At 43.1% G+C, this 25,449-nt stretch overlaps 1 protein-coding gene across 1 annotated transcript in view; it reads right to left on the bottom strand.

Annotated features, from left to right (window-relative positions):
* Nucleotides 1-25,449, bottom strand: part of LOC119161732 (cGMP-dependent protein kinase, isozyme 1) — a 315,895-nt gene that overhangs the window by 157,324 nt on the left and 133,122 nt on the right. The window contains exons 5-6 of the mRNA XM_075880279.1: nucleotides 5,591-5,654; nucleotides 2,856-2,933 (exon numbers count right to left, since the gene is read on the bottom strand). Of these exons, the coding sequence (XP_075736394.1) occupies nucleotides 2,856-2,933; nucleotides 5,591-5,654 (142 nt within the window). The remainder of the gene's footprint in view (nucleotides 1-2,855; nucleotides 2,934-5,590; nucleotides 5,655-25,449) is intronic.

Here is a 25,449-nt window from a genome sequence, read left to right as displayed (position 1 = left end):
AGATTTCTTTGGGCGTAGTTGATTAATAAAGGTTCTCAGCCTACGCATTAACTTAACGAGGACTGTGGGTGTTACTGTGGAAAACACCGGTGCACACGGAACGCTTCGCCCCTACCTTGTTTTCATGTTAGTGAAGCTGACACACCCTTGCATACATGCTTCACGCCTCCTCCGTTTTTTTTCACCCTCTGAAGCCTCATTGGCTTTACCTCAGGCATTGAGAACGACATGCGGCGAAGACACTTGCGTTTTTTTTCTTACAAAACATTCAGTTTGCATTAAGCAGCCGGAACGACGACACGGTGGAAGGGAGGATGGACAAGAAGTCCCTGATCTCCTCTGCTGCGAGGGCAGCCATTCAAGCCATGCAGTCTGCAGAATTAGGCGCATTCTCGACGTGTTTAAATTCCGCTTTAAGGACTCCGGCTTTGGTGTGAACGAGCCCTAAGGTTCTTTTGTCACCGCGTTCATTTAACGAACCCAATATAGTGAAAAACCTCTATACTGGTATGACCTAAGAGCCCTAAGACACTCGCTGGTAACCGTACGTGGCGTTAACGTTACAAGCAGGTTTAGCATTGCACATTGTGATTTCTCAATCCCTGATATCTAGTAGGCTGTTACCAACTCCGCTTCTCTAAATACCTTCCCTGCGTTTTTTTCACCAGTAAGTGCCTCTAGCTTACTGCAAGATTGCTGGCCTATGTGGAAGATGATTATTCAAATGGTATATTTCACATTTTAAAATATCACACTCTGGCTTACGGACGCGTTTCCGCTAATATTGACACGTCAAGCCTCAACCACCACCGTTACGTTTCTATATAACTATGCTGTCATTATTTTTAGGAGTGTCATTGTTCGTATTGAAAGAGAAGCTGTATGGAAATAGTTTTCAATGTGCGTAACTGTGATTGACTGAAAAAAGCGTGGCTGAATTACTTTCTAGCAATTGGTACAGCACTAAAGTGAAACGTGTCTTTGCAGAGTTAGTTGAGAGTTTGTTGTGTATTGTTTCACCACAAGAGCCAAGGAATTTAAAAATGTGTGTAATAGCGACAAATTGAAAAGTCACGCGAAGAATGCCAAGCAGCTCAAAACTTGCAGCGTGCAGCTCAAGCAGAAAGCACGCACGAAATGAGCATAAAAAGGACGAGCGCGCAATAACTTCATTCACAGCTCGATACTTAAAGCGCGCTGTTCAAACAGAAAGACGCGCGAAATAACACACAAGTATACACAGGACGAGCGCGAGCTGTCACAACTCCTACTTCTTCGTGTGTGAGCAGTGGCAGCGAGCGAAATGAACTTCATACTCTCCCGATTCACGAGCCAGATAAGCGCGCACGCAGAACAGACCATGCTTCATTGAACGTCGCGCTCATCAAAACGCGAAAGCCGACGACGTTTAGAGCACGCCCAACCATAAACTCTAGTGAGCCCTTCACGACATCTAGAGACTGATGAAAAAAAACGCGCTTAAGTTGCGGAGCTCTGAAGGCCACGAAACTGTATATGGTGCATATAAATGGCTTGCCTTTAGCAATCTTGACAACGTACGTTTCGTGCTCTAGTGCTTTTCGCTACGCGCGGAACAGCGAGCGGTCACTGGTTCGCTGGCCCATAACCTAAACTTTTTCTTCTCTCTTCTGTTGTCAGTTCTTTGCAATCTGTCAGCATAGATTTTACGACATCTTATACATGACGGAAATGCATCAGCGGAGACGTCGTGGACACCAGCATGAAACTCTTTCTTGTTAAAAGTATGTGCTTGTGTGCTTCTTTTGCACCCCCCGATTTGTTTTACACTTAAAGAGGCAGAAAGGATAACCACACAGCAAAAGCTTCCCCAAGGTACATGACTATTATTCACGGTATGATGTGTAACCATAAATTAAAGGGAACTACGCTCTTCATTTGAACGGGATGGCATCAGTTCAGAGTCTCGCCCCTTTTTCGCCACAATCCAGAAGGCGCAGTCCAGGATCATCACGTTTGGCGTTACACATTGGCAGAATAAAATTTCTCCTCCGTGCCACCTTTCTCAACGCGAATTCTTTCTATTACCACGATACATTTCTGCGAAGCCTTCATATAAACGTTGTCTGTTAACATTTTTAGACCAACGTTACAAGAAAGTAAATGGCTCAAACACGATCTCTTTATGCAAGCGCTAGTGTTTCTCAATAAGTAATACAAACGTCTGCAGAGCGCTGGGCTCTGTCTTCGAAGCTCAGCACCACAAAGATAATTTGTTTTGTTTGTTTCTTACATATAATTACTCAAAGTATGTGGTCTGAATCGACAGACGCGCTGACACAGCGGTGTCTCGTACAGTCGGCGTGGAAATGCTTCCACACTTAAAGCTACACTAACACGAAAGCTTGGTCACGTTTTAATGTGTAAAACTTAAAAGGTGAGCGTGTTTGGTGGGAAACAGGAGTGCCGGAAGTGGCGAAATTCAAGTATTTTTTTCTGATTCGTAAAGTGTACGCGCTGAGTACGGTGAGCGCCAAAACTCTTGAATTAGGAGGACAGTGGTAGTGTGCTATGTAGGAAAATATTGCGCATGACGTTTGAAAACTGCTTCACCATCTGGAACATGATATGGGGTACATCGAAACATAGAGCTGTTTCTCAATCAATGTGCCATTAGCTTCTTTCACAACTCTCGTTTCGTTAATGAAGCGCATAGAATATCAGCCCCAGGCTACAATTTCTGCGGAGCTGCTACACGTTTGCGCATCAATAGTGAGCTTCCATGTTGTGACAGATGCCTATTCGTACCCTTCGAGCACGCTGACACATGGTGTCAGACACCTCGATATGTGAGTTGAATAGAATGGTATACTTACATTTCCGTGGCTGATTATGAAGAAAGTATCCCCCGAAGTCCCCTGTCGAATGATGTAAACGCCAGGAGGGTAGAAATCCTGCATAACGCATGTGCATAAAACGTATGTGAAATCTTGCATGTGTATGCGAGATCTGCTTGTGGCATTTTCAGTCACGTGATGACTTGTATTTGGAATCTCTTCAACGCCGCTGCGCATGAGTGGAAGTTTACCTGTTTTTCAGCCGGCGACGGCAATAAACAGCTGGTAGTATGGCACTGAATGGTCTCTTTTCCTTGCTTTTTTTCCTGTTTCTAGCTTTGCGGCATTTCCGAAATGTTCAGCAAACCGATTCCTCAGCTTTGCGTATAGCCAACACCGTGCACACAACTTCTGGGCTCAATTCGGTTCATTGTGCCTCTAGTGGTGCAACACGTGACTACTTAGCTAGGCGCGCACTACCATTTGTGTTTCGCGTCATGACCGCGTTCCATGAGCAATAATAAATGTGTATGAGAACATTATTTGTCGGAGCTGGTGTGCTAAGCAGGATGGCCCGAGCTTTTAGGGAACGCCACTTTGATCTATGCTCGCACTAGGGTGGTCACATCAAAAAGATAGTGTGAATCGCGTCATAGCAGCGGTGATAAAAATGGCTATAAGAACGCGCGTTGCATTGCAAACACATGTGAGACATTTTCGGTGGTTATAAAAGAAACACCGCGTACAAACACGTTAGCCCCACCACCAGGTTAACATTTCTGTAGCACAGCGACGTCCCTGTGATGGTTGGGCTATCGTTTTGCCAACTCAACATCGCACCTCCCACAGGTGTGTTCGTGGGTGTTTGTCCTCTTTCGGACAGGTCCTTTCGTTCCACCTCCAGCGTAGGAGTCTCCCCTCTCGAAGGCTGCAAGGGTGCACATGCGGCAGTCTAGTGCAGCTCGTTTCGCTTTAGTCAAATATGGCAGACAAATATTAAGACAGGTTGTCATTAGGAAAGTTCTCTGCATGGCGGCAACATGGGTGAAAGTGGATACGTCGTGAGCGCGGTGAAATCGAATACCAGACATCAAAGTTACGTGATAACATCACTTTTACTTCTTTGTGCGTGTGTGCATAGCCTGCGACATAATGCTTATAGATGAATCATGCCGTTCACTTGTGTTTCCGCGTAGAGTTTTTGCGCGCAGAGATGTAGAGATTTTGTTTCGTGTTTATGCTTCAACACATTGTGACCTTACCGGTTGTCCACCGAAAAAAAATGCTTCCGACCAGTACAATCTCGGTAGCTTACCCAAACAAATCATAACGCATCGCAATATAGGAGTAAAGTTTACTCTTACCATTAGCGAAGTGACTCACATTTTATTTCTTGTCATGCCATGGCCTACTGGAAACGCGTCCATGGCCTTACAGGATTGCTACCACTGACAACTCGTATTTCAGGGTATTAGATGAAATGGCATATCGTAGAACACCAATTTTGTGAGATATTCACAAAAATGCATTGACACCATGATCCAAAGACGTAATTTCATGCTTATGTATTCATGAGTTGACTTACTATGGTTCACTCAGTACCAGTCAAACGGTGAGATTGCGTGAGCATGGTTGAGTAATATGTTGTTGAGGTCTAATTCAAGTAAGTCCGGCTGCAAAAATTTCTATGTGTCTCAGTCCGAGATATTCCAATTACCGGAAATTTCGATCATACTAAACCGGAGTTAGTCCTCAGAGCAGATAATATATTATGAGTAAACCAGTGTGAGCTCAAGTGTTGTTTTTTCGCCGACCTATGGAAGGAGCGCTACGACTTGCTCTGTCGAGAATGGCCAACGCTTGTACCTCCTACTTGGCATTGCATTTGTTTCAGAGCAATGGGACGAAATAAAGTTTAGCTCTTATTGAGACACATGCAAGACATATCTACTTGCTAACAAAGTAGAGTACAAACTAGTGACAAGTCTATGACTAGCATCATTAACTACAAAATCTGAAGGTATGAAACCTGAGGTTCTCATTAGAAAGATTCCTATAGAGAAGCCATGCGGTCAAATACGTACTCTGTTATTAAAATGACAATGCAGACATCTTTTTTGCACTTTCTTCACTGGTTATTATTCACTTCTATTTAGCTTGATTATGGAAATGGATAGTGTTGTTATTGGCCGATGGTGTAATTGCTTCATTTAAGCGTCATCTTACACGATCGCTTCAGAAACGTACACTTTATATGGCCGAACATATTCTCACTGAGTTAGATTCTTTGCTTTCAGCAGCCTGTACCGATATTTAACGGACTGGTGTGGTTATGAGAGTGTCATCGTACATGCATACCTGATAGATTATTGTATGCACAGAGAAATGTATATCAAGGGCCTTTTCTTATCTGTGCTTCTGACAGCTGATTGTAATGAACAAGGGGCGAGAGTAGTTTAATTGTGGGTAACCCGCAACAGTTTCTTATTAACGATTAGCGTCATTCTATCGCATTATTTAGAAGCTTGATACTGTGATGTTAGAAGTGTCGTAAGCATACAACGGTCATTCAAGACGTTACTTCTCTCAAAAGAAAAGAAGCGAACCTTGATAAATGTCTTATCCAATGGCAGACTCGAACATATCACACATGGGGCTTGTGTTCGTTTCTTCCAATGCTCGAGCTAGAAATGGCTTTGTTATCATTCTGCAGGTTTTATTACCTGCTGATGAAACATGCTGAATTCGCAAGAGATACTCGGAATGCAACGTACCACTTCCAGTACGTCCGACATCTTGGCCAGGATTTCGTTGGAAAGTGTCTGCAGTAGAGGGACGCTATATAGTAAAAAAAAGAAAGAAAATTGATTAGTGAGCTATTTGCAAGGACTAGAAGAAATTCGGGCTTCGTAATAGTTATGTCGTGGCAACGATCATTTAACAACAACAACAACAACAACAACAACAAGAGAAAGAGGTGTATTTAAAAAAAAATACGGACCTTGTAACGCCATTGTATTATACTCTATTTATTATGCGAAGGGATTTTCAGTAACGTTGTTTTTGTTGCATGCAAAACGTACTGCGTTTTGCTAGGTGATGCTATGAATTATGCGTGGCATTAGGATCTTTCAGCATAACAGAGACGTGTATACTGGAGCGATGCCTTCTAGAAAAACTATGCCTGGACCGTGGCTCTCTCTTCAATTGAGAGTTTGCTGCCAGCACAAAATCTTGGAGGTCATACCTCCTACTGCGTGTTGCAACCGTCCGCCGCGTCGGACCACTTGCCTCCGTACTACTGTCACGTGACATAACCGTACCGCTCTGTCACGTGACATCACAGCTGCTCGGAGGCAACTGTGAGAGCATTTCTGTGTTCACAAGGGGTAACCGCCACAGGCGTTGGCCTCCGTACCGAAGGGGGAGAGTAAAATCCAAGTGTAGAGCGGCACGTTTGCGGCTGATGCTCCAGGCATAATTTTTCTAGGAGGCGTTGACTGGAGCTACACCAAAAACAGGCTTTATAGATTGATACCTCGCAGAGGTGTCTACAGCACTCAAGTAATTGTAGCATTAAAAAATTGCGTGCGATAGGTATATAAGAAGTGCCTGCAGCTCGGTATATTTTAGATGTTGGGTTATTATGCACGGAAAAATGCAGCAAGCGCCATTACTCCATTCTTGCAAGTACAACAATGCTGCAAGTGGTTCCAAACAAGACGTTTCTTTTTGACGCAGGTTTATCGGCCTATGGTTGAAAGCGTACCAAAAGTACCGCCCCCCCCCCCCCCCAGTGAACTGCCCATTATTGAACATCTCAGAGGACTCTCATATGTGTTAAAACACATCAGTAATGTAGGAATTTTGCCAAAAACTGCTATGTGAACCTCTGAGCAATAGAGAGACGCTGCTGGGACGCCAATGACTGCAGACATGTGCACAACGAGCTCCATATGTTCTCGTATTTTCTGTTAGGTCCATCGCCTCGAACAAACGAGGATTTGCAACAAGCGTGTAGGAGATGTGCTCCAGCATCAGTGGACATCAGTTTTACTGAAACCGAGTTTTTTTTTTAAATTAAATGTATATAAGGAGAGGTTGGTGCCAATGCGTGGCGCCCGCTACTCCTCTAGCACAGAAGTCGACATCGCACATTTGTAGCAAACACAAGGCTATACATATATACATAGCACAACACTTACACAATCAGTTCACGTTTTTCAACACTGAGTGTCCACACCACCCATAAATGTGTCCACACTACATAGAATTGTGTCCGCACCACATTGAGTTTGTAAAAACGAAAGTAATCATGCCAAGTTAAGTGTTCAAACAAAACATGAAAGTTCAATAAAATGTTCAAGGCCATCTTATCGCTTAAATACTGAACTGTTTTCAGAAAGGTTTTCCCAAAAATATCGTATTGAAACACGAAAATACTGTTTTGAAACATATCGCGGGGCCCTTCTTCCTGTTTTCACAGACAATTCTTCCACTCAAGGTGGGCCTCCGCTACCTCTATCGCGTCTTGCAGAGGACCGACGGCGATGTTGGGAGGCGCTCGCCCGAAGACGACAACCACAGCCTTGCCGCGGTTGCTGACGGCTATGAACTCGACTTAAAGGTCACAGACAGTAGCCGCAGGACCATCGGAAACAGATTTTAGTGAAGAAGTTATGAACGTTGCCGCGCAAAACCGATATGAAGCAGCACTGCCTAGGAACTGCAACGTGGCGTGCGTCGACGTCATTTTCCCACCGCAGCTGACACCAACCACACAGAGGAGGGATGGCAAATATTCCAATCGCTCAGTCGCTCAAAGCAAAGAAGAAACAGGCGAGGGAGAGGAAATTTCAACAAGGGGGGACTTCTCCGCAGATAGCAGGCTTCCCACGAACAACAAGCCAAAGCACCTGGGGTGACCTACAAGTTGGAGCCCTGCCACAGTACCCAAGGACAATCTGAAAATATTCTTTCGACCTCATCAGGGACTACGTCTGAAGAATGTGACCTCCCAAGCGATCTCTGACGCTGTAGTGAAGGCTTGTCAAGGAGCGATCAGGTGGGATAAATTTATTCTCCGCATCCGACCGGGCTCAAACATAGCACTAGCGTCGACTTAAGACAAGACCATCGCAATGGCTATAAAAGGTGACACGTCTTTGAATATCAGCGGAAGACCACACCTGGTCAACATCTATGTTACGGCAGGTGAAGGAACCAAAAAAGGTGTTATTCATGGCATAGAGCCGCACACCCCGTCTTAGACCATCAAAGCGAGCGTCCGTTTTCACACCGAAGGCGCAACGCTGGTCGACGCTCGAGTGTTGACCGATTCTCCTAGAGCCATTTTCACCTACTTCAAGGAGGTTCTTCTGAGATATGTTTACTACAAAAGAGGTGAGAAGCAGTGTATTCAATTTCCTAACACCATCTTATTCTGCCGAGCGTGTGAGGAAGTTGGCCCCCACACCGACGTGCGCTCGCAGTCTGACTCACCCGTGTGCCGTACCTGCGGAATGGGTAACCCAGAAGTGAACCGCTACTGCACTCTGACATACGCAATTTGTTCGGAGAACCATGTCACTAGAGACCGCAGTTGTCTGAAACGCCTCAGGGCTGTTCGTAACCAAGCAGCAAAACCAACCAAGAAACCGCACAAGCTAATCTCTCACTGGTTCAAGTCAAAGGAAGAGGAATTGAATAGAAATACGGACGAGGAGCGACCCGAAAGAGCAATTCCAGAACACGCACGCTGTCAAAAACCATGCCGTGGAGATATGACAACAAGAACAGCAGCATCCAAGGTTGACATTGTTGCCGAAAGCAATGTCCCAGGACAATACGAACGCGCAAGCCCTGATGAAAAGCAAGCCACCAGCGGCCTGCCCTGCACACAGCAACGCACCGGTGGATGCGGTAAGCTTTGCGCAAGCCTTACCTTTCACTGCCAAACATAAACCCGTTACACGACCTATAACAGAACATAGAGAATACAAAAAAGTGGTAGCTGAAAACATACAACTCAAAACAGAACTACAGGAGGTCAAGTGTAGAAACACAAGAACCGCACCGAACACACCTGTTGTCTCGCTGCCTGCTGCGCAGCCCGTGGCAACGCAACAACCACAAACACCGTTAATAGCACTCTTAGTTCAGCAAATCCAACTTCTTTTTGCCATAGTATGCTAGATGGAAGGCGCCATAAGCGCCAAAAGAGAGGCATAGAATCATCGCAAGAGATCTTGTCAGAGCCCAACTGCCCCCGCCAAACAACCTTTAGGCAGCAGTGCAAGGCAGCGCGAAATTGCTAATAAATCACTGCAAACTTGCAGGAAAGTACCATGCCTGGGGCTGACCCAAATGGAAAGCGCCGCGCGTCCTCCCGGACGGGATGCAATACCAACTGCTTAACAGGAATACCACAAGTCATCTATACGTGCTTGAGGACACTCCGAGAGGTGGCGTGGCTGCTGCCATTGGTGGCTACAAATATCGCATCGTGGACGGCCTCAGATCAGTTCGGCAGCAGCGCAAAGCAGTAAAAGAAAAGGCTTAAATTCACAGCAAACTTGCATGTAAGAACTCTCGAAAGTTCTACATGTAATAGTTTAGATTTAGAATTGCGATGCTGCCGAACTTTCTACGTTGTGTTTATACGTGCAACTTTTGAATTTGAGTGACTTGCACGTGAACTGATCTCAAACCTTGCATCAGTATTAATGAGTAAGGATCGAAGGGACAAGGATAAAGAAAGTGATTTTGCTGCAACTCTGGATGATTTCAAACGAGAACAACGTATCGACTTGAGAGGATTGAAACAATCGATTTATTACTGCAGTGACACCTGCGATGACGTAAAAGCAATGACTGAAGAAATAAAGGAACTTCGCACTGAGATGACGGACATTACTACAATGAATAAAAAACTAGAAGCAGAAAATTAGCAAATAAAACTTCAGATTCAAGAAATGGAACAATTTCAAAGGGAAGCAACCTCGAGATAAAAGGTGTGTCTGATGAGCTTGACCCGTTGACTGCTGTGCATAAGGTCTGCCAGTTTTTCAGTGTGGAAGTTTGTGAAGAGGAAATTGATGTATGTCGCCAAGTAAGCCTTATCAGAACAGAGGAAAAAAGAACATCGTTGTACGCTTTGTAAGACGCTCTGTGAGGGACAAAGTACTTAGGAAAGCTAGAAAAGACAAATGTTTAGAAAGAATATTGGTCAAAGAGACACAAAAATGCCAATATATGTCAATGAACATTTAGCTCGACAGGAGAAGCAATTGCTTGCCGCTACACTCACTAAAAAGCGTGAACTCGGTTGGAAATTCGTATGGAGAGCCGGAAAAAATAAACTAGCCCAGAAAGATTAGCACAGTGAGGTCATGCGGATGGTGAGTCAAGATGAAATCGCACAGATGACTTATTAATTATGAGATAAAAAAGGGCATGAATGGTAGCGTGGTACATTCACCGCAAACATATTGGGCTACTCAGAAAGCACGATCATCGGGTTTCACTTTTTTTTTCATTTGAACAGAAGAAGTGTTAGAAACAAACATGATAGCTTGCAAATATACTTGAAATCACTGAAAACTCAATTTGAAGCTGTTGTATTTTCTGGAACTTGGGTCACAAAAAAAAAACGATACTGCTCCCTTTCTTGGTGCTTACACGTGCGAACGACTCGACAGATTACAAGAGAGGGGCGGTGATTTGGCTACATACCGAAAAAAAAGTTACAGCTATGACGTCATAAATAATTACACAATTGATTTGATTAATGATTGCACTGTTTCAAACGACGACATAGAATGCCTTATGCTTTGCATGAAACAGTTTCAACAAGCTGCTATTTATAGGCGGAAAACTGGTTTAAAGCGTGATATCTTCAATTATATAAACAATCTTCACAATTTCTTAAATCTCAAAACACTCCTTTCTTTATTGTTAGCGATGTAAACATTATACGATGAGTAATGAAACACATGCTGCTGATTTCAAGAATGTAATTGATGCTTATGACTCACCAAACGTCAATGACGGGTCAACACGGACAGGGGTAAACAGAAAAAGCTGAATAGATGTTTGCCTTACAATGTGAAAAGACAGAGACTAAGCTCAGGCGTAACTACGTGTGACATGAGTGATCACTTACCACAGTATTACATGAATATTAAAACTTTTTGAAGAAAACTAAAATCGCTAATTTGTTAAGACAAATATACAGTAGATGTATTGCTGTTTTCCATGAAATGACTCAGTCCACTCAGTGGTCCAGTGTATATCTACAATGTGATCCAAACATAGCATACGACACAATTTTGTTTGAATTCAAACGCTGCTACGACAATTCGCTCCCTCTAAATTTTTCCAGAACTACGGAAGCGGCGATAAGAAAACCTTGGTTTACTCATGCTCTACACCACATAATAAGGGAAAAAATAAAATATATCATGCTTTTGCGCTTTCTAGAAGCCTTGAGCTTTTTTCAGAGTACAAAAAAGTGCGAAACAAGCTTAACACAGACCTGAAAAAAGCAACGAATAACTACTGCCAAAATCTATTCGCGCTTTGCCCAACATACACAAAGAAAGTGTGACGATCAGTCAATCAAATTGCCGGAAGGATCACAACAACAGTTCTTTAAGAACTAGTGATTATTGATCGGGTCGTAGCAGGTACAGCTATGGTTGATACAGTAAATGAATATTACGTGAATGTGAGAAAACCTGTTAGTGTAAATGTAGATAGTGAGCTGTCATGCAGACTATTAATCTCTTATCAAACACTATATTTTTTGGCAGTTACTACGCAAGAGGTGAAAATAGTGCTCAGCAAACTATCAAATGACGTCTCAGCGGGATACGATGAAATAAAAGCGGAACCAGTCAAGCATGTCGCTAATACAATAGCACCAATTCTCTCTTACATAATGAACTTCATGCTTGAAAAAGGCATATTTCCTGATTGCATAAAGATTGCAAGAGTGACTTTCATCGACAAAGGAGAAAATAAAAAACAAGTCTAAATATAGACCTATTTCAGTCTTACCACTCTTTTTCAAAATATTTGAGTGGGCCACAAACAGACTGACGAAAAGACTGGCACAAAGAGACTGACAAAATTTCTACACAAATACATCATATCTATCTCCCAGTATGTGTTTTTTAAAAGAGAAGTCCAAAGAACAAGCAGTGTTTTATGTAAAAGAAAAAAACTATTGAAGCAATTGAGCAAAAGTATTACACACTGAGGTTATTTTTAGACCTACAAAAGGCCTTTGATTATGTCCATGTCAAAATTCTGTTGTTGAAGCTTCAACATTACGGGATAAGGGGCATCGCATTAGAACTCATGACAGATTAATTACGTCATCAATGCCAATTTACAGCAATAAATAACTTTTTATTCAGATGATTAAATGTCACAACTGGAGTACCATAAGGCTCGACACTCGGACCAACTTTATACCTGCTGTATATCAAAGATATAGTGGGTGTAGGTATGAAACAACACATCCTAACGTATGCAGATGACACCAACGTTTTCATTATTGCAAAATTCATGAACTTGTTAAAAACAATGACAAACTCCAATTTGGGAAAATTAACAATATAGCTACATCATAATAAGGTACTGTTAAATGTGAATAAGACACAGTACATAGAGTTTTCACCACCAAATAAGTGTAATGTAGGTGACATCGTAATTGATTATGGATCCACCCAAACTACACGAACAAAGGAGCAGAATTTTTTAGGACTCTGTTTTCACGAAAACTTGACATGGAATGCGCATATTTCATACTTGACAGCAGACATAGCCAAAGCCTTGGGATGTATTCGGAGAAAAAGTTCTTCAATACCACTGTGGTTAAAAAACAACTTTACTAGTTATTAGTGTATTCAAACTTTACATGCTGTTCCCTAGTTTGTGGAACAACTACGGACAACAAGTAGAATAGGCTATTAGGTTTACAAAAAAGGCACACCATATATTTGAAAATTATATAGGAGGAGACAGAGGATCATCATATATGCGACTTACGCACACGAGAATTGTTCATAAAGAACAGCCTGTTAATGGCCAACGAAATCTACTTATTTAAATAATGCACTATGTATAAAATAAAAATGCATATAAAGACAACAATACACTGAAACAGACAGATATAAGTTAAGAAATATTCAGCGTCGATTGTCTAAAGTGAAGAGGAAATATGGAAAGCAGACATTATATGACCAAATTGCACATTTTCTGAATAAAATCAAAGGCATTGTCTCCTGAACTGACTCCGTAAAAGAAATAAAAGATAAATTGAAGACGCATCTCATTACAACTGAAGTCGTTCATTGATTGTTTACATACAATTTCAAGTTGCTAGCTATTCCTTTGCAGTAAATTCACGCGTGTTCTACGTTTTTGTAACATTTTCTCTAACGATATGGCTTTGTAGCAATCCCCACTGTCGTCGTGTGTCATTACCGCTTCATTTTGTACGTAATTGATTTTTGTATATGTTTGTTTAGCGTTACTGTTTTGCCTTATAAGTTGTGCATCTGCTCTAAACTTGGGGGAGCAGAGGCCGCTGTCAGGCGATTAAAGCTTTTAGCCTCTGTCTTCTAAGGGCACACGTCAAATAAAACTGAACTGGACTGAATTAAAGAAATTCGAATACCAGAATCCGAGCATATCATTGATGACTGGACAACGTAATAGTAAAAAGACCGATCACATAAAAATATGGCAGTGGAATTGCTGCTCATTCAAAACGAAAATTGAAAATGTCAAGCAATACATTAGAGCATCTCAAATTCCTCCTGATATAATCTGCCTTCAGGATGTAGGCAAATTTGAGATGAATCTGAGAGGGCACATAAGACATAATGACCAAAAGTACCCACAAGTGGCAACATTTACCAAAGGGGATATAGCGTTGAGCGTCAGCTACGTCAGCAATGAGGCAGTGCAACACCAGATAATAAATGTGTGGCTCAGAAAATGTGCAGGTCCAAAAACAGTGAGAGTCAATATATATTGTTCACCGAAAGAGAGACGAGCCGACTTTGAGAACATCATAGCGTGTGCGATGGGGTTATTGAAAGAGGAAGATGGGCTTGTCATCATGGGGGATTTTATTGTACCACAAAAAATGGGGGTATAAGTAGGATAGCCTCAAGGGCAAGCTCTTTGTAGACCTCGTTGAAAGGTGTGATCTCTGTCAACTCGCACAACCAGACCTACCAACACTGGTGGGGAAGAGTCTAACTAAAGACATCTCCAGGCTTGACCTTTACAAATGCTGAAGGGAACGCCAGATGGGCACACCTCGAAGAAAACTTGGGAAGTGACGACTACATACTCGGAAAAAACAAATAATGCCACCACAAGAAGATTAATCGGCAAAGCTACAATATCTGACTAGAATGAATTTCGAGAGAACATGGCAGACCAAGGAGAAATAATAGATCTTGGTAACTGGGTAACACAGATAAATCAGGCACACAGGAAAGTGACAAAGCGACAAGAAATAAGCTGGGAAAACCCAGCAGTCGACAAGCATCTGCTACATTTATGGGACGGGAGGAGAAGCCTCACAACGAGATGGAGGAAACAAAAATTTAATAAGAAATTGAAGAGAGAGATATCTCAGTTGTCAACGGAAGCGAACAACTACGCACGTCACCTAAATAACAGTAACTGGAGGCAATTTTGTGACTCGCTAAGGGAGACGTTAGACACCAAAAAGACATGCCATATTCCCAGGAGTATGATTGATCCAGGGCAAATAAAATAATGACAAACAGGGCTGTAGAGAATCTGGAGAATGAATTTGAAGGTAACAAAGACGTACTCATCATTGAAGTCAAGAATATATATGTTGGATAGGACACATGCGAAGTGATGCGTGACAGTTATGCAGGGAAAGAACAACCGGAGTTAGAAGCACTCATAACACTTGAAGAGGCTTATGCTGCAGCCAAGTCTCTAAAAAGAATACTGCTCCAGTACGAGACAAAATAACAAAGGCTATACCTACAAATCTTCAGTGACGCAGCCCCATGACAAATCGCAGATTTCTTCAATGAAAAAGCATGGGTAGGTGGAGACGACCTTGCAGTAGAGTCGAAGGACTCACAGATAATACTAATACCAAAACCAAAGAAGCCAAGAGATGTTAGGTACCTCAGACCAATCTCCCACCACATGCTTGGGTAAGCTTTTTGAAAAAAAAATGCTAACTATATTGACAGACTAAGAGAGGGAGGATCTGCTACCAGTAAATATGTTCGGTTCCCGGCCACATGTAGCAGCCCAGAATGTTTTCCTCAAGTTGCAAAATGACGTAATTAACTCGAACAGAGGATTGAGCGACGAACTTATTGTAGCACTCGATATCAGGAAATAGATTGATACAATGTCTCAGAAAGTGATAATGAAAGGTTTCAAATCAATTACGTGCGGCCAACAAATACAGGTAATGTTCGGTCATTTCTAACAAACAGAAAATGTATCATATCTCTGGGCTTGGTTACATATGAAACGTTCACCTACCCAAATAGAGACACCCCCCAAGAAACCATGCTACCCCTTATGCTATTTAATATCAGCCTGAGAAAGCTAGCATATGAACTAGAATATACAAAAGGCATAAGTGCAGCTCTTAATGCAGACAGCGTCACCTTAAACACAAAAAATGGGTCTTATGCGGACAAAGAAAACGCCCTCCAGGAGACCGTAAATAAAATACAAGCTTTCATGACCGCAGCAGTGATGCAATGCTCGCTGGAAAACACTGAAATGATTAGAATCAGGGCGAGATACGCAAGGAAAAGCTTAATATCGACAGAAGTACTGCTGCATGGGAAACCCGTCAGAGATGCCGAAGTAATACGCGTTCTAAGATTGTGGATTCAAGAAATTTCGAGAATGTCACGGCAAAGGTTTCAAGGAGCCACAAATGATGTTGCCCGGATGATGAGGGGAGAGCAAACAGCAAAGCGGGGCTAGAAGAGAAAGAAACCATTGCACTCGTTCATGCATTTGTTATCAGCAGCGTTAAGTACGCGCCACTGTACCAAACAATGACAAACAAGGAGACAAAACGAATCAACACTATCTTAAGGAAAGCTTTCAAAGCAGCATTTGGGATTTCGGAAAATGTCAAAACCGAAAGGGTTGAAAAGCTCAATATTTAAAATACCTTTGAGGAGTATGCGAATGCGGTGCTCTTATCCCAAAGGAAAGACTGAATTCAAGCTCCCACGGGTGAGGAATTCCGGGAAAGATGAAATTCACATTGCGCCCGCTATTTTGTGACTATGAAACTGTGCTAATATATGCGGAAAAACGCTCACATTTACCTATGGCGCCTATGTCAAGAAATATGCATCCAACGTATCACGTAGGAAGGAGGAAGGCAAGAGCAGACTCCTTACGCAAAGCATTTAAACATAGCCCTGACGCCGTCTTTACAGACGTCCGTAAGGCGAGTATAGGGACACATGTGGCAATCGTAGCACCAAATGATGCCACAACAGCGTCGGTAAAAACACGTTTCACACGAGTGGCAGAAGCGGCGGATAGCCATAGCCATATCTAACGCAGAAAGCAGGGTAGAATCAGTGGTGGTGCCCTCTGATTCACAGGCGGCATGCCGAATATTTTTCCAAGGTACGCTACGAAAAGTAGTGCGCAAAATTTTAAATAAGCCTATAGCAGGAGATCACCACATTATATAGTGTCCTGCTTACGAAGGTCTGGAGGGGAACGTCATAGCAGACCGTATGGTTCGAGACTACCAACCGAGCGACGGCAGGCGCAGACATTGAAACTCTTTCTAGTCCACGTGACATCCTTCTTCCACAAAGGGAGCGACGAAGAGAGTTTGGCCTCCCGCAAAAAGACTTGAATAGCCAACAAAACATGGATTGGAGACGCATAAAAAGCAGTTCCTTTCCAAATTTGTACTAGCAAAGTGAAATATATCCCACACAATTCAGAATACCACGCCCATGGTGTTCATACACACCAACACTCAGCCACATAACAATGGAGTGCACCAAAAGACCCACATACATCGACGGTCGACACCTTACTAACCATCTACACATGTAACACAGGCAGTGCGAGGCATGGCTTGCAGGCGAAGCCAAGCAGAGTCAAATGGCTTTGCTTGAGCAGGGCCAGCGAGCCGCTCATGTCAGCGAAGCCCTCGACAACAACTTTCTGCATTTTGCCCTTTTTAAAGACGATAGTCTTTCTTGAGGACCTTCGACGCGAATATTTTGGTCTGCCTGCTTGCCTGCCTGCCTGCCTGCCTGCCTGCCTGCCTGCCTGCCTGTCTGTCTGTCTGTCTGTCTGTCTGTCTGTCTGTCTGTCTGTCTGTCTGTCTGTCTGTCTGTCTGTCTGTCTGTCTGTCTGTAAATTTGTCTGTTTGTCCGCTCTTAACGGCACTGGGTACTTGAAACGGCCAACCCCATCTGCAGCGCCCACCTAAGTTGCTCATGATTCAGCATTGATACTTGTGTAATTGTCAATTAAAAAGCGAAATTGCGCATGTCTGGGGCACCAATAAAACACGTATATATTCTGCATGTGCGTCTTTTACTAGAAAAGGCATACATAAGTAATTTTAAGGACTGTAGCGCTTATCACGATGCGCTGACAATGCAACGCTTGCATGGAAAGGCGAGTTCTTCTAACGCTTTCCTAAGACGAGACGGTGGTCGCACCTACTCGTCGCCTTGCGTTCTACATCTTATCACCTCTGAGACGGGCGCGCTCACTCGTCTCAGAGCCACGCGCTTTGTTTTCCAAAAAAACTGCCAGATGGCGCTCATGTCTCACGTGTGACGTGAATTGATGCGCTTTTTTGCTTCCACTGCACGCTCGAGGCACAAACGCAGCGCCTCTAAATACCATCGACCGATTTTCTCGCGCATAACATCAAATAAGTGTTTTGTTCACTCTCTACACACGCATTACACGTCTTTGGACAACATTTGCAGCTTAACATGCAGACATGGGGCATTTTTTTACACGAAGATCTTTGTGTTGTGGTCCACCAAAAAAACTTCACTGTCGTATTTGCGCCACAGACATCACGTTGTAAGCGGCACACTAACAAACGAGCAAGAAAACAACTAAAAAAAAGAAGATTCGTCTTCGGGAATAGAAACCACGACACCTCGGTCCTCAATGCACGGCTAGGAATAACTCGACCACAAAACACACGTTCTTCAGAGTACTAGTGGCTAGCTATTTATCTGCAAAGTTTACTGTTTGTGGTGCTCCGATCTCGGTGAAACTCTCACGTTTTCATTATTCCTTGCAAGGTAGTGCGATCGGCGTGCACTTAACGTGGTCGCATAGCTTGCTGCGATACGCGCATGGTGTATTTGGCCCAACAGGACATGGGTGTCCATGCACGCTCTGCGCGAGCACTCATTTCTTGATGAAGGCGGTGTGTACATCTTGTGCTGTCACCGCAGAGTTTTTTGCGGAATTCATAGAGAACACGAAGCTAACATTTCTCCCTGCAGCAGCCGCTTTTCCTGAAGGTGTGCGCTACTCAAAGATAAAGAGCAAATAACGCTGACCATTGTTAGTTCACGCTCGTACTGTGTCTGTTCTCCGGGTGCGTCCTTTGTGCTTGAATAGCATGCTGCAAGTTGTGAGCTGCTTGACGTTCTCCGCATGACATTCCGATTTGTGGCTCTTGCAGTGACTGCTGCACCGTTGCGGTGACACTGTGGCACTTTTATGTGCCTGTTGATGCCATCATTGAGCGGTGTTTATGGTAGGTTGAGTAGAGGTAAATGTTAACAAGTTCAGCTTTCACAACAGGTAAATCATAGTCATGTATGATAGTCGTCGGGTTGTAGATGTACGCCTATAGGCGTAATTGTGGATCCATCATCATGAAACCATGGTATAGCTGCTAAGCACCAGTAGTTGTTGTCTAAACTATCATATATTAATGCACAATAAACGATCAGTGAGCTCTGCAAAGACAGGTTCAATTTACGTGTTATACCAATTCCTACTCTTAATCTTGTTCCAAATATGTTCCAGATAAAACACTTCTAAAGATGCTTCACCCGTAACAGGCAAAGATCTCATGTGAATTCAAGTTGATTCGCGAGTTTCTCGCAGATCAATACCTGTCTTTTTCATCATGCTTAGCTAAGTGGAGCACGACATATGTAACTAAACACATCGATATGTTCCGGTTGCAGAATCACACGTGTTGCCGGTTGTTCCACGTGCAGCTGCAAAGCGACACAGTGCTTGCATCTCACGTTCAAGCTATGATGAAAAGTGTAAATTTTTAAGGGCACGCTTTCTTGGTCAGGCAGAATAATATTTACAAATAACAGACCATAATATCAAGGAAAGCATAAAGTTGTTATTTGAAGTAATTGTGCAAATGTGAAGAAAGAAAAGTGGACGAAAAAAGATAACTTGCCACCAGCAGGATCGGAACCTGCGACCTTCGAATAACACGTCCGATGCTCTACCTCAGACCTGTGGTGGGGCTCATCTCTCCGTTCACTTTAGAGAGCATATAGACGCATTTCAACGTGGGAGCTGCAGTTAGTGCCACCGGTCGCCATTATGGCGCCGTAATGGCAACACTTGCGCTCGCAGGACTGGCACTCAATATCGACTACATAACCACCATGTCTCTGTTCCACTGGTCTCCATGTAAACAATTGCTTGACAGGATTGACGTGCACGAGTGTTTGACCATATGTCTACAAACAGTGAGCGCTATTTTTTTTGCTGGTGAATCTGCGAGGTTTCCGAAGCATTGTTCGTGCTTGGACGGGGCACCATCATTAACAAGTTTGCCGTTAACGCCTGGGAGTGTTAATCCTGTGGTCGCTTCACATATAGGTGAGTCACGAGTGTTTATATTGTTTATGAATTAGCGGCCGGTTCATTGACAAATCGGCCACTGTTGCATGGTTTGCGCCGTTTTTTTCGCTGGCTGTGAGCTCTATCTTGGTCGCTTGGCAAGAAATTTTGTGTGACCACGATGATGACAATGATATGTGGGGTTTAACGTTCCAAAACCGCTATATGATTATGAGAGATGCCGTAGTGGAGGGCTCCGGAAATTTAGACCACCTGGGGTTCTTTAACCTGCACACAAATCTGAGCACACGGGCCTACAACATTTCCGCCTCCATTGGAAATGCAGCCGCCGCAGCCGGGATTCAAACCCGCGCCCTGCGGGTCAGCAGCCGAGTACCTTAGCCACTAGACCACCGCGGCGGAGCGAATTGTGTGACCACGACGAATTGAAAGAAGTTTGGGAGGGTAAAAGAAGGAGGATCAATATGTAAGCACTATTATTCAGCATAACTTGTTTGCCATGTATAGGTGCTCCAAAAGTGAAACAGAGCCCGTGAGCAGTAGGGAAACGGGGCGAAAGTGCATGAAAGCGCGCTTTATTAGAAGGTGCGTGGTAGATAGCGAATGCGCCGGCATTCAGCTGACCCACCTCGACATTCTGTTGCTCGCCTTATCACCGGCTTGAGCGAGGCCCCGCTCCTACCGTCACGTCACTTCTCACCAGGAATGAGTTTGGTAGAATACTCGATTACGCATGCCTCCGAAGATTTCTCGACGACACAGGCAAATAAATCCATTAAAGATTGAGAGCACCGCCTGACGAGCCATGGTGGTAGTAGCATGGCTTTTCTCGAGCCCGTAGTAAGACGAGCCCCGCTACTGCGGTCTGGTGGCCAAGTTACCCGGCTGCTGACCCGCAGGTCGCGGAATTGCATCCCGGCTTAGGTGGGTGCATTACTGATGGAGATGATAATGCTGTAGACCCGTGTGCTCAGATTTGGGTGTACGTTAACGAACCATAGGTGGTCGAAATTTTCGCAGCCTCCCACTACGGCGTCTCTCATAATCATATGGTGTTTTTTTGGATGATAAACGCCACATATTAATCAAATGAAATCAAATCAGTCATGTAGCAACTAAGTGCAGACAAGGTTGCCTTAGTAATGGCACAGCTGTATTTATTTATTGGCTCAGCTGTAAAAAAAAGTTAACGAAAATAAACTTAGTTCAAAGCAAACACAAGCATAACCTGAGATGAATATTTTCATAGCAGTTGAAGAATACAGATGTTAAATAATATTAGTACCTCAAAGATAGAATTACCGCCAAGTATACTGCAAGTTTTCAATATTATTCAATGCTGACATCAATCTGAATGCAAAAAAGGAAAGATATGACTCTTTGATGAGGACTGGTCGAATGTAATTACGATAACTTTATTATTGTAACTGAAACCTATTAAAATGAAAACTTGAAATGTGAACACTGAGAGATTTTTGAAAATGTTTACATTACCGTTAAGTACAGGTGTGAAAAAAGAAAAAATAATCGAACCTGTAACGCTTTATTGCTACCATAGGTGACGCTGGGTCGGTGGTCGTTTATACACAGCTTCTATTACGCGCGATCAATTTTAGGGGCGAAGCTTCTTAAAGCGGCACCCGTTCGTTCCTCGTCGTAGACGTAGTGCGTAACTAGTCTTACGCTTTGACCTGAAAGGTGGTGCCGGTGGGAGATTTATCCTGTGCGTTGTTCAACAACAAAAAATTCGAAGCCTGCACGATAGCTAAAAGCCGAATTCTCCTGTCTCTCATTCCCGATTAGCAGCCATTGGCACATCCATTGAGCACTATCTGACAAGAAAGGCTTGCTAGGTTATACTCACTGGGCGTAACCTCCTTGGTTTTAGAAAGGTTTAGCGAGCGTTGGGCCGCAGTGCCATGAATACAGTGAACTAGTATATACCATGAACAGAGGTGGCTGAGGGTGGGAAGTAGACAAGAAGCGCAAGCCGTGAGAAAGTGTGCGTGTGCCACTTCTTCTTTAGTCCTTGGAATGTCCGCTGAATGGCGGTGCTTCTACATGCAGAATATATGATGAAAAGATGCGAGATAGTGGTACTTGGAGTGTTGACTAGATGGACAAACGGACACAAAGACAGATGCATGGACTGACGCACGGATGGCTGCACGGATGGCTGCACGGACAGATGGACGCATAAATGTACGCAGGGGCGGATGCAGGGACAAACGCAGGGACGGACGCACAGATGAACGTGCGGACGCACGAACAGACGCACGCATGGACGGTCAAACAGACGGACGCATAGACGGACGGAAGCAAGAACGGATGGACGGATGGATGCTTCGCCCCACTCTCCATCCTTCACCCCGTGGATATGCTGCCACTTGTTTTCTATTTTTGTCGTACTTTCACATAATGATTCTTCGTTTGTAATAGGGTGATAACAGCATCAAATTTATTCTATCCTGCTATTGCGGCCGAGAAGAATTAATACCTGAATGCGTCCTTTGGCATACGTATTCTGTTCATGTGCTCACATGCGTATTACGTGTTTGTCGTGCCTGGAAACGTGATACGTATTTGGAAGTATTTATCTTGTAGGTATTTTTGAGTAGCTGGAACGAAAATTTTGTGCAAGTGTGTTTCTTACTTGTAGGTAATATATGTAAGCCGGACTGGATTAAAAGATGTGTTGGCGAATAAAAGCGTTTGAAGTTTTTCTGCATAAACAGCATTTATGCTGTTTGCGCAGAAAAAAAATTTATTTGTATGCAATAACTGTATTTGTATGCATAAACTGCATACAAATACAATTAGTATTTGTATGCAGAAACAACACTCTGGTAGCGTATTCCAGAACTGGCCTTACAAATGATGTGTAAGCCATAAGCTAGGCTTCGTTATAGAAAAATATTTCGGGTAGTGACTTCGTAGTAATATTATCGATATTTTTGTCCTATTTGTGATCAGAAGCGAGTGCAATTTTAGATGTTTATGTTCCTCAAATTTGTTAGGTGGAGTGTCAATAATTGTGTACATGTAATTGGATAGTTTTGTTTTTCTGGTTATAGTCAATATCGCTGAATTTTAGCCAAGGCGGAACTTTAGCCAAGGCGGATAGAAAATTATTAAGCTCAGTATGGTCGTTTTATTGTTTAAGTTCTTTAAAAATGACAGTGATCGGCAAAAAACTTTGTATTGCAAGTAACGTTATCAGTATTATTAGTAATGTAGATTAGGAAGAGCAGAGGCCCAAATACAGAGCCTTCAGGAACTCCATATGTTACTCATAGTAATGTAAAATTAAAATCATGAAAACAAAATGCAAATGTGCAAGCCGCCCCGCCGTGGTGATCTAGTGGCTAAGGTACTCGGCTGCTGACCCGCAGGTCGCGGGATTGAATCCCGGCTGTGGCGGCTGCATTTCCGATGGAGGCGGAAATGTTGTATGCCCATGTGCTCAGATTTGGGCTAAAGAACCCCAGGTGGTCGAAATTTCCGGAGCTCTCTACTACGGCGTCTCTCATAATCATATGGTGGTTTTGGGACGTTAAACCCCACATACCACATACCAAATGTTCAAGCCTATACAAATGTCCTTTTCATAACTCAGAAAATTCTTTTTTGGTGCTATTTAGTCCGCTCTGATATCACGGCGAAAGCCAAGTATAGCGGTCGCGAAACTTGGAATGAAAAGTTGTCAAAAACCTATTGCCGCACACACCAACTCATGCCGTACAATTGAAGAGCGACTAGGTGATGAAGAAACAAGTCGCAAATCCGAAACCACAATGATTTCTTTTTTTATTTTTTATTCTTAACTTTATACATGCCAAAGAAAAAGAATAAAAACGATGTTATAGTATATCTGACCCGTCGCTGAATAGTTGATTGCCTCAGCTTTTTTTTTTTTTTTAGTCGAGTGCCATAAATGAAAAGGGAGAGTGACGGCTGGGCATGCAGTCTGCCATGGAATCTTGGGATAAGTTCGGCGCATTGTCGGATTCACGAGAAATTGCTCACTTTTGATTGATTGATTGATTAATATGTGGAGTTTAACGTCCCAAAAACACCATATGCTTATGAGAGACGCCGTAGTGAAGGGCTCGGAAAATTTCGGCCACCTAGGGTTCTTTAACGTGCACCCAAATGGGAGCACAGGGGCCTACAGCATTTCCGCGTCCTTCGAGAATGCAGCCGCCACAGCCAGGATTCAATCCCGCGACCCGCGGGTCAGCAGCCGAGTACCTTAGCCAATAGACCATCACAGCGGAGCATTGCTAACTAGTGCTCAGTGGTTCTGTGTGTATCTTTTTTAGGTTATTTATTTGACTAAGTGTTGTTTGCTGGCACGATACTTCAAAGAAGCTGAAGCAGCTCACATAGTGTGTCGATAACTACTGCGGTGATTGCAGGCAGCTTTGATCATTAATGCATGGCTGGCATGCCGTTGCCTTTTATGACGGTTATTTTCGAACACTAAAGGAAGAAACGCCACAAGGTGGAAGTCTACCAAAGTGGTACTTTCAAGAGTGATGTCTCGCTTCATTGGCTTTTGGATTTTACTGCCGTGAAAGTTTTCAAACTATTTTGCTATTGTGCTCGTCAGCTGTTGTATTATAGTTTCTTCATCCTAATATAATTTTGGTATGTTTTTCAAACACAATATTTAGCTAATACAACAAGCTTGCTTCACCAAGCTTCATTATCAAGCTTTCTTTTTTGTTTCACACGCAATCGGGGAGCCTTAAGGACGCAATAAATTCACGTAGTTACCAAAATTATGTAGAAGTCGCCAATAAAAACCCAATTTTGTGCCATGTGAAGTCAGTGTTTCACAACCTACCGCTTTCGGTTGCGATGCCATATTTTGCTTTTTGTTTTTTTTCTACTATTAGTTTTCCCCAAAATTCGTAGGTGGTGACAATGTCAACGTGTGAGCGCCACAGTGCCACCAAGTACATGCCAACGACTACTTCACATATCAGCTTCTATTTAGGTTCCGAAACTAGTTTACATATGCCTTGGCCCGGTTGTTTCCAGATTTGCCAAGAAAAACACATACAATTTTAAAGTACAATAATGTATAGATGGCTTACTGCCGGGACATCTCGTGGTATCTTTTAATGTTGACCATGGTTAGCAATATTCAAAGGCAAGTATAATTAGGCTGCTACGAAACTGCACCCAGACAAATCGGTGAAATATTTTCGTATGTGTTTGCTTTGTACCTAACTAACAACAGAGGAGTTAATTTTTCAGTATATGTTAACTATACTCAAGCAACAATGTAGTAAAACAGCTGATTTCAATGTTCTCAACATAATACACTGAAAAGTAAACCATCTGTCATTCATTAAGTTATATATCAGATATATAGCAAGATTGAACACTGGTGTGTCTCACGTATGTATACTACTGCTTCAGTCAAGGCAGTATTATGAGGGACGCTTACCATGGCCTGCATAAATTCTATTATATCATCCAGGTGCTAAATAAGTGGTGAGCTGCACCGTACACTACCCAGTGATAAATCGATGAAACAGTGTTCTAAACATTTGAAGTTTTATCTCAGGTGCTTGTTACACCGAAGTAAGCTGAATCTTCGTAGAAAGAAATGCCACTTACTAACCGTAAGTAATGAGAAAGCAGATCGAAAGCGTGTATACAGAGGGATAATACATGTATATTTCGGCGCGGTGTTAAAGCATGTGCAAAGGAATTGAGGTGAAAACTC

This window comes from Rhipicephalus microplus, chromosome X, assembly GCF_043290135.1.
Source record: "Rhipicephalus microplus isolate Deutch F79 chromosome X, USDA_Rmic, whole genome shotgun sequence".
NCBI lineage: Eukaryota > Metazoa > Arthropoda > Arachnida > Ixodida > Ixodidae > Rhipicephalus > Rhipicephalus microplus.
This window is presented reverse-complemented; position numbering and strand designations above follow the sequence as displayed.